A 16,362-nucleotide genomic window follows, 5' to 3' on the forward strand; every position below is an offset into this window, starting at 1 on the left:
CTGAAATAAAAATACAAAGTGAAGTTAGAAAAACAGGACATGAAGTGATAGAGAGATGAAGAGAGATGAAGAGTGATGAAGAGAGATGAAGAGAGATGAAGAGGGAGGAGAGGGAGGAGAGGCAGCCGTCTGAGAAAAACAACATCTTTAATATCAGAACATTTACTTTTATTCATGCGACACTTGGTTGCTTGGCAACAATCACACTGACTACGTGGCCCTTCCCAACCACTTCCTGCATCTTTTCCTGCTCGCGCCAGTGAACACAAGCCACGAACATCCGCCCGCTCGCCGTCGGACGTCACGTGAAACAGATGACGTGACTTTCGTCTTTGCATGACCTTGTGTATAACGTGGTGTGTGTTGTGAACGCAGCATCAGAGGTCGGACCAGAGACGTGAACCGTTTGTTCTGAGTTTCCTCTCGCAGTTTTCCGCCAGGCGTCCGAGCGCCGCGCCTCGTCTCTACGATCGAGCTCCGACTCGCTCACACACAAGAAAAGTCGCCCTCTAGTGGCCGAAGTAAATATGACTCTTGTTTGTCACAAAGGAGGAAGTCCGGTGACGAACCGGCGGACGAACGCAACAACAAACGTTTGGACTTTGTTTTCCCACCAACAGGAGTGGTCGTGGTAACCACGGTTACCATGATCCCGTCACTTGAACCCAACAAACTTTGACGACCTCACGATGGGATTTCATGTTTTCCGTAATTTAAATTTTTTATCGTCACACTGAAACCAAAAGGTTGTTTCTGTTTATTATGGGATGTTCTACTACTCGATGACACATGACTGTAGTTTTAAACAGCTCAGTTGATTTAATTTTTCCTCCCTGACTCATTCTGATAATCCCGTGTCTCATAAACAGTCGACGGCGAAGACGTCTGGTGAATAAAAATGAAAATCGAATGGAATCCGGTTGAGTCATGAAGCTCAGCGGCGTGTTTACTTTGGACTAAAAATATCTGAAGAGGTCGGACCGTCTGTGTGTGTGTGTGTGTGTGTGTGTCAGCCCACACTGATAATGACGATACACACTCCAGCTGCTCGCTGCACTAACATCACGTGTCGGAACATTTTCATCCATCACCGTCCCGTCGTGAGTGAACCTTTGGTACCTGGAGTGACTCTGGTTCTGAGTGTTTCCTGCCTCCAGGGGGCGCTACGAGGACTCCACGCTGTCGGCGAGCCTTCCGACCAACAGTGGATTCATCTGGAGGAAGACAAAAAAGAGACCTGTCATCTATCAGAAATTAAAACTTTAAAGCCCCAGTGTGTCGTTTTTGTTATATTCTGGCGACATCTGGTGGTAAAGTTGCAAACCGCAACCAACCGAGCGACCGACAGGGGACACTTTATGGTGTCGCACCTCTGATTCAATTTCCGGTTTCCAGCAGCGTCTGAGAATTCAACGTGAACGCGACGTGTTCTGGACGTTTAGTTCAACAACGTATTCAACAGGACGTAGAAACATGGAGACTCACACGGAGGTCGCTCCACCTCATGGAACTATATTTAACATATATGAACAGAGTTATGGACAATATGTTCAATTACTGTGAATAAGTTCTTCTAAATATTACACACTGAAGCTTTAATCACAGATGACAGACAGATATTTATTTCTTTTGTCATTTGTTAGTAAAATACTATTTGCAAGAAGCTTCTCACTTGAAAAAAATATATCTTAAAACCACATAATTATGACCTGGCAACTAAATATTACATCAAATCTCAGAAATTAAATTGTCTTGCAAAGAATTATGGGAAAGTCAATGTTGTCATCCCCAGTGAGAGACGTTGGAGAACGACCCCATGGAGCATATGACTCTTTTATTTCACAGAGTTCAGTGATAAAAAAGAAATTCACCAAAAATAAAAACATCCTTTACATTTTCGACCAGTGGCAGGAAAAAAAATTAATAATTCATTCATAAACGCAACATTCAGATGCAAAGAAACAAAAGAAATCAAGTTTTTTTCCACAAGATTCAACCACCACCTGTTAACGTCTATAATAAAAACAATAACAGTTATTCATATTCTATAACAACGTGAAATCGGAGGCTTATTGTTTAATCATGATAATATTGTTATTATAGCACATGCACAAAACTTCCATAGTCCTGAGGAATATTCTGAAATATGCACAGACAGTTATAGCAGTGTGTATGGAAGCCCATTCCTACGCAAAAAATAAATATTAACAAATACATATACATATATATAAAACAAGATATTTCTAAAATTACTCATAGGTGTCATGTCAAAATGTAAGAATCTTTTTCATACACTGTCGGATGGTGAGTTATTACCTGACCAATTGTATATTATATTAAATCAATTTACTTATTTGTATATCATTATAAATATTTTATATTTTCTGGCAGTAATGGGCTTCCATACAAATAAAGATAATATGAAGTTTTTGTTGTTTTTTTACAAACATTTTTCTAGATTTTGTTCTTTGAGGTCGAGTGAGTTGAAACATCGATCGTCTTTGTTCGTGGTCAGTTTTCTGTAAAGTATGAAGTTTAAAGAACACGGATATCGTGTTTGATTGAGTAAAATCAACAATATATATTAATATGTTAATAATGTACAGATATGTTGAACAGGTTGTGTATTATGAATAAACATGTCGTTTGTGTTCCTTCACAATAAAAGCACGGGGGAAATCACAGAAGCACTGAGGTTAGGTAGATGTTGCTCGGGGAGTTCGGTCACTGCTGATTGGACGGTGAAGGGCAGCGAGGGGAGGGAGGGGGTTGGGGCAGGGGGGCGGGGCCTCAGGCGCTGGTCGTGGTGGCGCCGCTCTCCTTCCTGCCGATCTGACAGTAGAGGATCATGGAGAAGACCATCCCGAAAATCTGCAGGTGCCAGAAAAATGAATCCAGTGTCATCAGCATCAGATTCTAACGGTAATTTTTACACTTTTCCCAATAAAACAAACGTTTGAATATACGAAGGACAAAAAAATGACATAAGCATAAAGACAAGAAATGTAGAAACACAGAAAACTGCTTCTTCATCACAAACTATTTATTTTTAGAATTATTCATGTATTTATTTATTTATACTTTTGTCAGTTTTTATCCTCCATATGGCCACGTTTCTGATACAATAGATAAATATTGATCAGAGCGATCAGACTGTAATCTGTTTTCGAGATGTGTGCGTGCGTGCGTGCGTGCTGACCAGCAGGATGGCGATGGCGAAGGCGATCCCCAGGACGATCTCCATGTGTTTCTCCATCAGACTGATGATCTTGACGGAGCAGGGCTGCAGAGGGGAACCACCACATCATCATCATCCTCCTCCTCCTCCTCGTCATCGTCACCATCATCATCACGATCACTGATTCCAGTTACATGTATTTCTTTTTTTGATTCTGTTGTGTTCTGTGTCAGACTCACTTCGCTGTAGACGGCGGAGGACTTGCAGTCTGGGTCGGAGCTGTTGCAGCGACAGGAGTCGGGAACCTTTTCCCAGTCCGACGGTCCGTTCACCAGACCACAACACTTCAACTGGAAGGAAGAAAAAAAACACACAGCGGCGACGACACGTGAGACTGAGCTGAGCGGCTGACGCCTCCGAGAAGAAGCAGCCAAAACTGATAAACTATTATTTTGGACAAATTAAATTAAAAAATCTGAAGAAAGTCACAAGAAATGAGAAAATAGAATCATTTTTATTATTATTGGACATTTGAGACACATGAGAAACATTGAATCAATAAAAGTTATAAAGGATCCAGGTTGTGATCTCGTCTGCACGTCTGAGATTGACGCTTGTGCGCCCTCTGGTGGATCTCAAAGGTAACAGCAGCCTGAGCAGATCAATATGTCCGATAGATAATCAGCTGTTTAAGATCATTTTATGGATAATTGTCTCTCGTATCATTACAGATAAAATGATCTTAAACCTCAATAACAATAAACTGTATTAAAGATCTGCTCAGGCTGTAGTTACCATGGAGATCCACCAGAGGGCGCAAGTGCATCACCAGAGGAACGTCCTGGGTTGTTCATTAATTATTAAGTTTTACAGTATGAAAACTTATTTCACAGAATTAAAGATGCGTGTGTGTGTGTGTGCGTTACCTCGCGCTGCAGTTTCTCCAAGTCCTCTCTCACTTCCACCGGTTGTTTCGAGAGCGGGGTGAACTTCTCCAGACGCTCCTTCACCCAGTCCTTCACCTTCAGACAGACAGACAGACAGACAGACAGACAGACAGACAGACAGACAGACAGACAGACAGACAGACAGACAGACAGGTCATTTTTTTGGAACAAAAGTGACGAGAGCGCCGATGTCGTCAGTACTGAGTCACTTCCTGTTCTATTGTTTTACCTTCGACTCGCCCACGGCTCCCAGGATGCCCGCCGCCAGCAGGAGGATGAAGATGAGCAGGAGGAAGATGAAGAACTGAGACGAAGGAGAAGAGGAGATGAACGAAATAATACCTGATCAGTTACAGTTGCCGGAGAAACTCTGTCATGAAAATTTCACGCGACGGCGGCGCTCACCAGCAGCAACATGCAGCGGTTCTCCCTGATGGCGCCGCAGCAGCCCAGGAAGCCCAGAATCATGATGATGACGCCGATGGCGATCATCAGGTCGACGCCGGGCAGAGACTCGCTGGTGATCTGGACACGGGAGGAGGAGGAGGAGGAGCAGGTTCAGGTGTTAGATGTCTGGATGTGAGGATGGCTCATTGATATTGAACAGATAAAAAGAGTCTCACCTGGTTTCCATCTTTATTCACTTTCAAGTAGATGGACACGCCCAGGATGATGCAACCGCTCAGCTGGTGGTGGTGGTGGTGGTGGTGGGGGGGGGGGGGGGGAGAGAAGAGAGATTCTCTGTCAGTTACAGAATGTGGAACTTGTGACTCCTCCCCCTCCGTGTGGTGGAGAAAACCTGCAGCAGCTGCTGGTTTGTGAGCGGCCATTTTAAAACCTTGAGTTTTGCATTTTGACCAGCGCCATCTTGTTTTCCTGGAACCAGAAGTCAGCATGTTTGGAGGAGCGGGGGGCGTGGCCTGACAGAGCTCGTCCAACTGTGACCTGCACCCATTGTACGGTATCACATCGTATCCACGCTACGGTGCTTTATGGTCTGTTTGACTGTAGATGAACCATAATGTACAAAATGAACATCATGTGTTGAACAAGACTTGAAACTACAGATTGAACCATAAACGCCTCAGAAAATGTTTTACTGACGTTATGGATCAAGTGAGAAGTGGAGTCACTTTCTCATAGAGTCGCCCTCTGCTGGTCAGGACACAGAATACAAGCTTCACACACTTCACCATTGATAGTCTCACTTTAGGTGCACAGGAAGTAGTTTGTAGTTCAAAAAGAAAACCTGCTTTCTCTCTCTCTCTCTCTCTCACACACACGCACACACACACACACACACACACACACAAGGTCGTGTCCTCTGCAAAGTTTCCAGTGTTGGTTAAAACACGAGAAACTGCTTACACAACACGTGTGTGTGTGTGTGTGTGTGTGTGGCTCATTCAGAAGATGCTGGAGCTGTGATGTCGTCCACAACGTCTCTAAAACACAAAACAAGAAAAACCTCAAAAGCAGGTTATTTTCTCTCTCCTCTTACTCAAGTTCTCAACTTTATACTTCAACCCCAGCACTTTTTTCATCCAGGCAGTTAACAGGATTAGTCATTTGTTAATTTCCAGATTATTATATTTTAACATTAAAATGTAGTATTCTTGTTTCATGTACAATTTTGACAAAATCAGCCCGATTCTGTTGAGACGTCTGAACGTTAACTTCTCTCTTTAACTTGTGTTCTAGCGAAGCATGAAACGTTCTCTGTCATAAACAAACACTGAAGGAAACAACGTGTTTACATTCTGAAAAATACAGTTATTTAAAAAGACGGATCTTTCACTGAACCGGTGAATGAACGGAAACGGACAAGTGTCTTTTCAGGACACGACCTCTGTGCTCACAATGGTACAAGTAAGTGGTGAAGCCACACACACACACACACACACACACACACACACACACACACACACACACACACACACACACACACACACACACACACACACACACACACACACACACACACACACACACACACACACACACACACACACACACACACACACACACACACACACACACACACACACACACACACCCCAATCAGCAGTGACCTTGGTTTATGTATTTTGCAAATTTCATTCAGTAAATAATTATAAATATTTGATAATGGTATAAAACTTTTGTTTCACAAGTTCTTAAGTTTTTATAAAATACGTCCGATTGTTCTCGACCACACGACAGTTCAGTTGTTGATGCACCTGAGACGCATTGAGGACGGATGTGATCCACCGACCAACCGACCTCCGGAGGGGATCAGGGAAACGTTGTGACCACAGTGGAACACAAAGTGTTGACGCAGTCGTGTCCAGGAGACGACACAAAGGTCAAAGACTCCGAAGACGGGCGACGACCCACAGAGGTGAAAGACTGAACGTCAGAAACCAGGTCTTCAGAGATCGTGAGGGAGATTTCAGAAGTCAACGTGAGCCAACGTGAGCCAACGTGAGCCAACGTGAGCCAACGTGAGCCAACGTGAGTCAACGTGAGTCAACGTGAGCCAACGTGAGTCAACGTGAGCCAACGTGAGCCAACGTGAGTCAACGTGAGTCAACGTGAGCCAACGTGAGCCAACGTGAGCCAACGTGAGCCAACGTGATCCAACGTGAGTCAACGTGATCCAACGTGAGTCAACGTGAGCCAACGTGAGCCAACGTGAGCCAACGTGAGCCAACGTGAGTCAACGTGAGTCAACGTGAGTCAACGTGAGCCAACGTGAGTCAACGTGAGCCAACGTGAGTCAACGTGAGTGGAAGTTGTTTGGACGACGAACAGAGACAGTCGGTGGAAACATCCCCCGAGGAGGAACTCCTCCATCGCTGTCAAGACGTTGAGAGTTCAGCTGCGAGGCGACTGACAGAAGTGTGGGATCACACTCGACTCTTCTGACAAGAGGCTGTTTTCCCCCCGGTCCCGCCGGTCGGTTGGTTTGTAGACATGTCAACAGGATTACGCAAAAACCACCTGAACCAATCTCCACCACCTCAGAGGAGGGATGGTCCGTTTGCAGATCAGATTTCTTTTAGTATGTTTTACAACAAATAAATCATCTAGATCATTATTACTAATAACGGTTACAGTTAATCTGGATTACACTTCCTTTCTTTGTACTTTACCAACATTGTTTTTGCGGAACTCTGACTCTCACTGCTGTGAACCAATCAGAACTATATGAATGGATTTGCCTGCAGCTGGAATCAAATCCTACAGTAGTTGATGAAATCACAACAGTTTCCTCAACGTGGAGAATGAATCTCAGAGTTACGTCGTCTGTCCCCTCACGTCCCTGCTGGGCTCCCGTACGTCTTTCAAACTACAATGTTGACATCAAGTGTTTCTCTTCACATTGAGCAACAGATAATTATGATGATAATAATCTGTTTTCCATCCTGGGGGGTCGGTTAATTCCCCCGCAGTGACTCACAGGCAGCGACATGAGTAGCGTGTCGTTACGCAATAACCACACACACGGAAACCACAGCGATGGCACAACTAATCCCAGGAGGTTTGTACAGTCACGAGTCACGAGCCTGGTCTTTGTCCAGGTATCAAACTCAGACAGGACGCCGAGCAACCAGTGACTGATGGATGTGTGGATACGAACCGTCCCACCGGCCTGGACGGACACACGGGATCTGGGTTCAACATCTGATCAGTCAAGAGCATTTAGTTCACGTACAAAAGCAGTATCGCTAGTTTTTAAACAGGCTCGGGGGTTTTTATTACAGTGTGTTGGCACCAAACGCGAAGCGAAACTTTCACGTGGTGCGATTCTACGCAATGTAAATGCAATCGCGAACTTCGTGTCACTCGAAATTTCGTGTGACGCAAATGCCGCGAATAAAGTGAAATTTACGATTTTATGATTTTAAATATTTTCGTATTATATAAATGATCCTGCGACCAAACTCCTGTGAGTGACGCAAAGTCACAATTAGTTTTGCTTTTGGTGTGAACGCAACATTCAACTCTACATTAGCATCATCATGTTTTCACCCCTGTCCACTTATTGGTTAGTTGGTTTGTTTGTCGACACGATTACGCAAAAAAACTACGCAAGGGATTTCCGTTAAACTTGGTGACATGGCCCCAAGAATCCATGAAATTTTGTTGCGGATATACAGTAATTATTTACTTATTGAAATGTTCACAGATTCCCTAAGGGACTACTTCATGGATCCTACTGAAGAGGTCTGATATCTATGAGTGTGAGCAACGTGGTGCATCGTGACCGACTCAAAGGGGTTCATTGAGGTTCATTGAGGTTCATTGGGGTTCACTGGGGTTCACTGGGGTTCATTGGGGTTCATTGGGGTTCATTGAGGTTCATTGAGGTTCATTGGGGTTCACTGGGGTTCATTGGGGTTCATTGGGGTTCATTGAGGTTCACTGGGGTTCATTGGGCCCTGGCGGAGGTTTGCGTTCTCCTGACTGACATTCGAGTGAATCACGAGGATGTTTTGGGGCGTGGCATGACGTAAACCAATCAGAGCATCCTCCTCCCACAGACGGACACTGTAGTGGTGGATTATCCAGTAAAAGAGAAGCTTCACTGCATCGTACTAACGTCATGATGCGTCTTAGAACAACAGTGACATTCTGAAGCAACTTACTTCCAAACAGGTTTTTGTCGGTTAACCACTTTCCACCTTCGCCTTGAGATAACAGCTGTTTACGACCGACAGACCTTTGGGGAGTTTGCTACTTAAACTACATGTATGCAGTTACTGTGCACATGTGCTAAAACCTGCGGCCTTCTACTGTGCAAGCAACGGTCCCTGACCGCAGCATCTATTATTCATGGAGGATGCGAGGAGCTCTCGGCCTAACAGGCGTTAATGTTCAGAGCTGCAGATGACGGGTTGTTCCTCTCCTCTCTCACACGGTCGGCCACAGAAACCACCGTGATGCACAGTGTCCCTGCTGTACACTCACAATGTGCACTTCAACAGGTTTCAGACACAATTCACGGGACTGTTTTCGTCGCCCAGGTCACAGAGCTCACTGCGACTTTTGATTGTCGGTAGACAGGAAGCGTCACTTAGCAACTAAAAGCTGCTGCAGAGCCACAATCGTAAAAAAACAACAACATTAAAATGGGCTTTACAGTAAATAACAACCCCGCCCCTCCGTCCGCCCCACCACCACCACCACCATCATCATCATCATTGTCCACTATGTCCTCTGAGTGGGTCGAATCAAGTTAACATTGATTTAACTTTGTTTCTGGGAACATGTGAGAAGGACTGAAATAACCCGGGTGGGCGGCAGCGCCGGCGTTCGTGCACCGGGACACAGAGCCGGAGGTGGTGGCCCCCGGAAAAACAGGAGCCAAGAGTCCAGATGTGATCAGATCATCAGAGATTCACAAGGTCTGATGGATGATGGGAGTCTTCCTCGTCAGTCGAGGAAAACAAAGTTAAACGCCCTAAAACTTTCGTGTAAAAGGACCCGGTCACATCGCAAACTGCAGAATGTCAATGTATTTTACACGAACCGCTCGGACTCGGACATGTTCGTGTCGACCGTTGACCAACAGCTAACTGGAATTAAAGAAAAGGGAAAAGAGAATTCCTCGCTCCGCCTGTTCATCCAATTCAAGTCCGGTATTCAGTTTGGGTCAGGCCCCGCCCCTCCGCCAAATAGAAAATCAGTTCAGTCGTTTCATGAGTAAATCCTGCTCACAAACTCGCATCAGGCTCGTGTTGAGCAAGACGACTGAGGGGAGGAAGCTCCCGGCAGAGAACATTAACTAACCGCTCATGTGAAGCAGAGCGGATTACAGCTTCGAGAGCCTTCGAGGAAAAAAACACCCCGGACTCTTTTCAGTTGAGCAACATCTGTTGGTTCTATCAAACTCCACAAAGATCTGGACACGCAGGAGTGACACAGCGAGGCTGCGGACGACGGGCGTGATGACGCGAGGCCGAGCGACGGGGGGCCACGCCCTGAAACCGAGCCTGCTGTTTGTTTGCGGAGGGAGCGGCCGAGAGATAAAGAGCCGCCACAACCTGTTCGACGCCCGACGACGCGACAAAGAGGAGCGAGAGACGGACGCACGCACGACGGAGACGCCTGGAAGATGGTGAAGAGACTATACAAAAGTGAAGCACACAGAATCAATGATGAAGAAACACCTGCTCCACTAAAACAGAGACAGATGCATGAAGAAGTAACGATTAAATATTAAAAGACCAAAATCAAAAGTCAGAAAACTGAAAAAGAGAAGAAAAAAAACAAACTGTAAATGTTGCAGCTTCCCACACACACACACACACACACACACACACACACACACACACACACACACACACACACACACACACACACACACACACACACACACACACACACACACACACACACACACACACACACACACACACACACACACACACACACACACACACACACACCTGTAACGTCAAAGTGTTGAAGAAGTTTAATAAAAAACGTCAGACTCACCCAGAAGAGCAGGTTGAAGAAGAAGAGCAGATACTTGATGCACTTGTTCACAGCCATGTTGGTTCTTGTCTCTCCGTCTTCTTCAGGCACTCGTCCTCCGCAGCGTCTCACTCCGACTCAGGAACAGATGGACACTCCCTCGGGCTCGTGAACACACCCGCCTGCTCGACCGGTTCCCTCTCGCCGATGGGACGTCCCCCTTTGCTTCTTTTGTTTTCCCTCCTTTTCCTTCCTGTCACCTGCTTTTCTTCTTCCACCACTACCTGTTCTTTTCCTCCTCCAACTACGCCTCCTTCTGTCCGGAGCCTGACAAACCAAGCACATCAGAGGAATCTTGTTTTAGCCTGATGACGGTTCGTTTGACCTAAGAAATTGAGGCGCGCGCAATATTTGAGATACAGAATTATACCCGGGGTATAATAAATCAACCAGACTTTATTAATATAGCACTTTTCATTCAAATGAAATGTACACCCACCCACACATCCAAACACGTGCTGCGAGGCTCGATAGAGAACTAAAAATGAAAACAGGGAGGAGCTAAGGGAAGCGCTGGGTTATACGACACATGATCTCTAACCTCAACCCTAATGTTTCTCAAATGTTCTAAATTTGTCCTTGTATTTTATATATTACTCAATACTACATCCAGAGACAGACAGATAGATTTTCCGGTGTCACACAACACACCTTACAATATATATATATATATATATATATATATATATATATATATAGGGGGGTATAATCTGGACTGGTTCAGTTTATACAACGGGCTAGCCCACTGTAGTTCGGCGGGGGGTTGATGTTCGCTGCTACACCTGTAGAGTCCTTATAGATTTTCTCTATCGACCAGTCAAACCCCTGAATTCATCCATTCTCTATACATCTTATCCCTAAAGGGTCACAGTGGGGCAATAATCCCCAAATATTCATGAGAATTTAACAATTTCATGGCGGAGAAATCTTTGGGAGAAGTAGCACCTGACACGGTCACAGAGGCGAACCTCTGACTGTGACGTGTGCTGGTCAAACAGCTGATCGAGATGCTAACAGGCTCTTATTTGGTCAAAAGAGCCTTAAAAAACTAAATGTCTTGCCTTATGATTGCATCAGATGAACACTCACAGGGGGAGATCGTCGAAGTCGCTACAATTCACCCTCCGAGATCACGTGTGGTTAGTTCATTTACCAATTTACAGTCGGTGACATGTGACTCCTCATCACCACCTAGTGGCAGCTCCTGAAAACTACAAGACAATCAGCAACCCCGTCTCCACAGTCCCCTCCCTTTTGTCACCACACTTTCGCTTCTGTCATTGCATGACGTCTCTGACTGAAGTCAGACGCTGAGAGAAGCTGCGGCGTCTTCGAGAGGAGAATAAAACACAACTCTGACCACCTGCAGGAGTTGAAAAGGTAGGACTACTAAGCCTTCTGGTTTCTAGGTTGAGGTTATGTTATTTGTACCCGTTGGTAAATTTGTTGCACAGTTAAAAAGTGCAGGGCCTCCATGAAAGTGCTAATCCAGAAGCTAAAAACGGTTTGACGGTGAAGGACAATGACGCAACATCTACAACTATATAACTACACATATTTGCTTGAAGTAAATGGCATTTTTTTCCCCCCCGAAACCATCATTAAATGATGAAAATGATTTAAATATGTTTTACATCATCCTTGCATCATTTTCTTTAGTTTTATGACAATGCTTGGTGTTGTTTAGCAGTTGCTGGGTCAACGCTGCCCCTGCTCCAGACCCCTCCCTTCCACCGTTTGATATCAGGTACATTTATCAGGAAATGGTTGATGGCAATACTTTCATTTCTCTGTTACTACGTGGCATCTCTGAGACACTGACAGAAGCTGCGGCTTCTTCGAGAGGAGAATAAAACAGCACTCTGACCTCACCTGCAGCAGTTCAACAGGTACAACTACTTTTCCTTTTGTTTCTTCCAAAAGGTGTTTTTGAACCAAACTTGATGATTGGATAAACTTTACAGAGTACGTTTGTGTAGGAATCGGGTTCAAATAAAATACTGACTGTTTACAGTTATGGTGTATGAAGGTTTGACTGTGCGGGACAATGACGCAACCTCAGCATTTTAGGGAAGTGAATTAGTCATTTGCAATGCAAACAGGAATGTCTCCGAGTTCAGTTCTTGTTGCAGAACAATTTCATCGACGGTCTGGATTTGATCATGCAGCTACTAACAGTGCATTGTTAATTCTTTCCTGTTATCAGGAAACCAGGATGAAAAAACATAAAGAAACTCTTTTGAACACTCTGGAAGACTTGACAAATGAAGAGTACATAAAGTTCAAGTGGTACCTGAAGGAGGGCGACTTCCACGAGGGTTTCCCAGGCATCAGAGAGTCCCGGCTGGAGAAGGCGGAGAGGCACAAAGTGGTGGATCTAATGGAGCAAACATATTGCTGTAAAGCTCCAAGGATAACCATTGGGATTTTAAAGGATATGAACAGAAACGATCTGGCACAGAAATTGCAAGGTGAGCTGAGAGAGGCATACATATGAATATCAGAATAATCAACTGTCACATACATCACATGAATCATTATATTCAATGTAGATTAGGTGTAATGTTCAAACAGTGTTAAAGCTTTAAATAAAAAAGTAAGACTGACCAGATGTGTGTTCCTGCTCTGCCTCGTGTAACAGAGGAATTCAACCAGGAGACGGAGGAGGGACGGATGAAGAACTTGGACAGGAAACCTTCAGTGGGGCTCGACACGACATCTGCAGGCGGACTATACTGGGATATGTTCTTATTAGAAAGATTCTGTGATAGTTGCCTTGGGAGGATTGTAGTGGAGCTTTTGTCTTTACGACCAAAGCTTATTGAGTTCATGAAATCCGCTGCAGCTGATTTTGCTGAAGAGAATGTGGATTCTCCCCCTTCTCCGTCCACAGTCAAACCTCGTGCAGTCCCACAGATCAATCCGAGCAACACACAGGATATGAGTCAAGAAGAGAGAGAGTGTTTATATTGTCACAAAAGAGGACATATCATTAAAAACTGCTTACGTTTGAAATGGAAAACGCAACGAAAAACCACGGCAAACACATTCCAACCTAGAGGTATTGGATCAGAACAATTTGCCACACGCACAGATGAGTGTGATGGGCCAAGTTCCGACCCGTGCTTCAAACAGTTCACTTTTGAGGGCCTGGTGTCATTAACGGACGAGTGGGCTGATCAGCAGCCAGTGCAGATTTTACGTAACACTGCGGGTTACCAGTCACTCATTTTGTTCAATGCTCTACCATTTTCCAAAAATTCTGCATGTGGTCACAGCTCTAATCTTAGTGGTATTGAGACGGGCCGTGTCCGACGGCCGCTGCACTTTGTGCATATTAAATCTCGATTGATAAATGGTCGTTTCCCAGTAGCTGTTTGTCCAACTTTGCCAGTTAGGGGGATAACCATGCTAATGGGAAATGATATTGCCGGGGGAAAGGTAACGCCTTCTTCAGACGTGTCAGATGTGCCACCCTCACTCTCGGATCAGATGGACAAACAGAACCAGGATATTCCCTCCGCTCCATCGGGTCCAGTGCCCGCTAGAGGAGCGCCGTTTGAGAGAGTCATAGTAGGCTGTGTCGGTCCACTACCCAGGACCAAAACAGGTTTTCAGTACCTACTCACCATCACGTGCACGTCCACTGGCTTTCCTGAAGTCGTTCCACTGCGTAAGAACACAGCTACTGCTGTTGTCAAGGCTCTGACTAAAGTCTTCTCTACCCTCGCTCTTCCAACAACCGTGCAGACGGATCGGGGGACACATTTTCAATCCAAACTCTTCAAACAAGCCCTGAACTCATTGGACATTAAACATGTGGTGTCCAGTGCGTATCATCCAAAGTCCCAGGGAACACTTGAGCAGTGGCACAAAACTTTGAAGTCTATGCTACGCAAATATTGTGTGGAGACATAAGTCTTGGGATGAAGGAATTCTGTTTGAACTTGTTGCATTACGAGAATCCTTTGGATTCAGTCCATCCCAGCTTGTTTTTGGACACACTCTGCACGACTATGGGAGTAAGTTCCGCAAACAGTTACATCGGGCCCGTTCTTTTGCAAAAGAACCCCTTGCTAGCTCCCAAATCACAATGAAAAATAAGTTTGACCGCACTGCTACAGCTCGACATTTTGAAGTCGGTGACAGAGTGTTTGCTCGGTTACCAAACCCCGGCTCTTCACTTCCTGTGCGCTTTTCCGGTCCTGACAGTATTCTCCAAAAACAGGGAGATACATTGTATATGATCAGTACCCCTGATCGTAGGCGAAAAACCAGAGTGTGTCACATCGACATGTTGAAGTTGCACCTTTCCCGCGATAACGAGACAATTTCTCGAGAACAAAATGAATGTTCTGCAGTGAGAGAGAGTCCACGTGATGGAGATGGGTTACCTACAGGCCCCTCCCCCAAACAAAGTGGGCTTTTGCCAAATCTAGCCAAGTGTGAATTTGGGAAAGGCCCTGTCCCCCGTCCGGGAAGACGTGTAGGTCCGGGTCAGGTTGGTCCCATTGAGGAAATAGTTGCTGCCATCACAGATTTCCCCGTCCCTAACACCCGGCGTGCCCTCTGTTGTTTTCTCGGCATGACAGGCATTTACCGAAGCTTCTGTAAGAACTTCTCGTCAGTGGTTCCCCCACCGACTAATATTACTAGTCTTCCTAGTCCTAAAGTAGAATATAACTGGACCCCAGAATGTCAAAATGCTTTTGATCATTTGCAAGCTGCCCTGCGTCGTACACCTGTACTTGCTGCGCCTGATTTCACCCGACCAGCGCTGTCGGGGCCGCTGCTGTATTAACGCAGGAGGATGCAGGGGATGTAGAACATCCTGGCAGTTATTCCTCTAGAAAGGTTAATCAACATCAGCTTAACGACTCCACCGTCGCAAAGGAGACGTTAGCTTTGTTGTAGGCTCTGCAGCACTTTGGGGGGTGTGACAGGTTGGTCTTTCAGACACTCCTTTGTGTTGGCAGATATTGTTTGTGTGGGAGGGAGCCCGGCTCTCCCTTCAAGGCCTGTCATCCCGGTGCAGGCCGCCACACGGCCACTGGGCCTCCTTGGTCTGCGACTCCGGACCTCCCCCAAAGATTTGTTGCGCTTTCGTCACCCAGTAAATGACCTGTCGGGTGCCGATCACCAGCTCCACTGGCACGAGTTGCGCTATTTAAACCAGCCGGTGAGGTTGACCAGTGGCGGCTGTGATTTCACGGCAACTGTGCACCTCTGTGTCTCGTTTTGTAACATATTGTTTCATTGTTACTCCATATACAGGAACTATAAAGTCGTATGAGACACTTGTTTATTGGTTGTGGGCATTAGGTTAGTTTTGATTTTTTTCTTACACTTTTTCATAGTACTTAATGTACAGCATATTTCCCACAGTAGTTATGGGTGACGGCCCCCTTGTGTTTTTGTTATATTAAGATAGATTAGGCCAGATAGGCAGGTTTCGTTTTGTTTGTTTAAATCATAGATCAGTGGTAGATTGTGTCCGAATAAGATGTTTTTTGGTTTTGTTGGTTTTATGAGTTGTCGTCACCCGCTGCCCTTTTCCATTGATTGATTCTCTTCTATTAAAATTGTATTCTTTTTCCACAATTGTTTGTTGCTCTCCTTCTTTAAAAAAATTTAAGTCACCAGCAAATGTGATGTATTTTTATCTACAAATCACTCTTAATAATATTACATTGACGTATGTAAACGAGGATTTAG

General features: G+C 45.2%; 2 protein-coding genes across 3 annotated transcripts; one reads left to right on the forward strand and one right to left on the reverse strand.

Moving 5' to 3' along the window:
- Positions 1 to 1,762: 1,762 nt before the first annotated feature.
- On the reverse strand, positions 1,763 to 13,309 carry tspan9b (tetraspanin 9b). Its single transcript, XM_035612644.2, has 10 exons — positions 13,255 to 13,309; positions 12,941 to 13,024; positions 10,609 to 10,914; positions 4,749 to 4,811; positions 4,531 to 4,650; positions 4,355 to 4,429; positions 4,105 to 4,200; positions 3,418 to 3,528; positions 3,200 to 3,283; positions 1,763 to 2,871 (listed from the first exon to the last, which is right to left on the reverse strand). Exons 3-10 carry the CDS (start codon positions 10,663 to 10,665, stop codon positions 2,791 to 2,793), a joined length of 687 nt encoding a protein of 228 aa, XP_035468537.1. The 5' UTR covers positions 10,666 to 10,914; positions 12,941 to 13,024; positions 13,255 to 13,309; the 3' UTR covers positions 1,763 to 2,790.
- LOC118287238 lies at positions 11,912 to 16,248 on the forward strand. 2 transcript variants are annotated; one of them, XM_035612223.2, is made up of 4 exons: positions 11,912 to 12,027; positions 12,335 to 12,536; positions 12,854 to 13,118; positions 13,289 to 16,248. In XM_035612223.2, the coding sequence occupies exons 3-4, from the start codon at positions 12,863 to 12,865 to the stop codon at positions 14,563 to 14,565; spliced, it is 1,533 nt and encodes a 510-aa protein (XP_035468116.2). In that variant the 5' UTR covers positions 11,912 to 12,027; positions 12,335 to 12,536; positions 12,854 to 12,862; the 3' UTR covers positions 14,566 to 16,248. The 2 variants fall into 2 exon arrangements, with proteins under 2 accessions (XP_035468116.2, XP_035468125.2); XM_035612232.2 differs by having other exon boundaries at positions 11,916 to 12,027; positions 12,338 to 12,536.
- Positions 16,249 to 16,362: the final 114 nt, after the last annotated feature.

This window comes from Scophthalmus maximus, chromosome 12 (assembly GCF_022379125.1).
Source record: "Scophthalmus maximus strain ysfricsl-2021 chromosome 12, ASM2237912v1, whole genome shotgun sequence".
In the NCBI taxonomy this organism is placed as follows: domain Eukaryota; kingdom Metazoa; phylum Chordata; class Actinopteri; order Pleuronectiformes; family Scophthalmidae; genus Scophthalmus; species Scophthalmus maximus.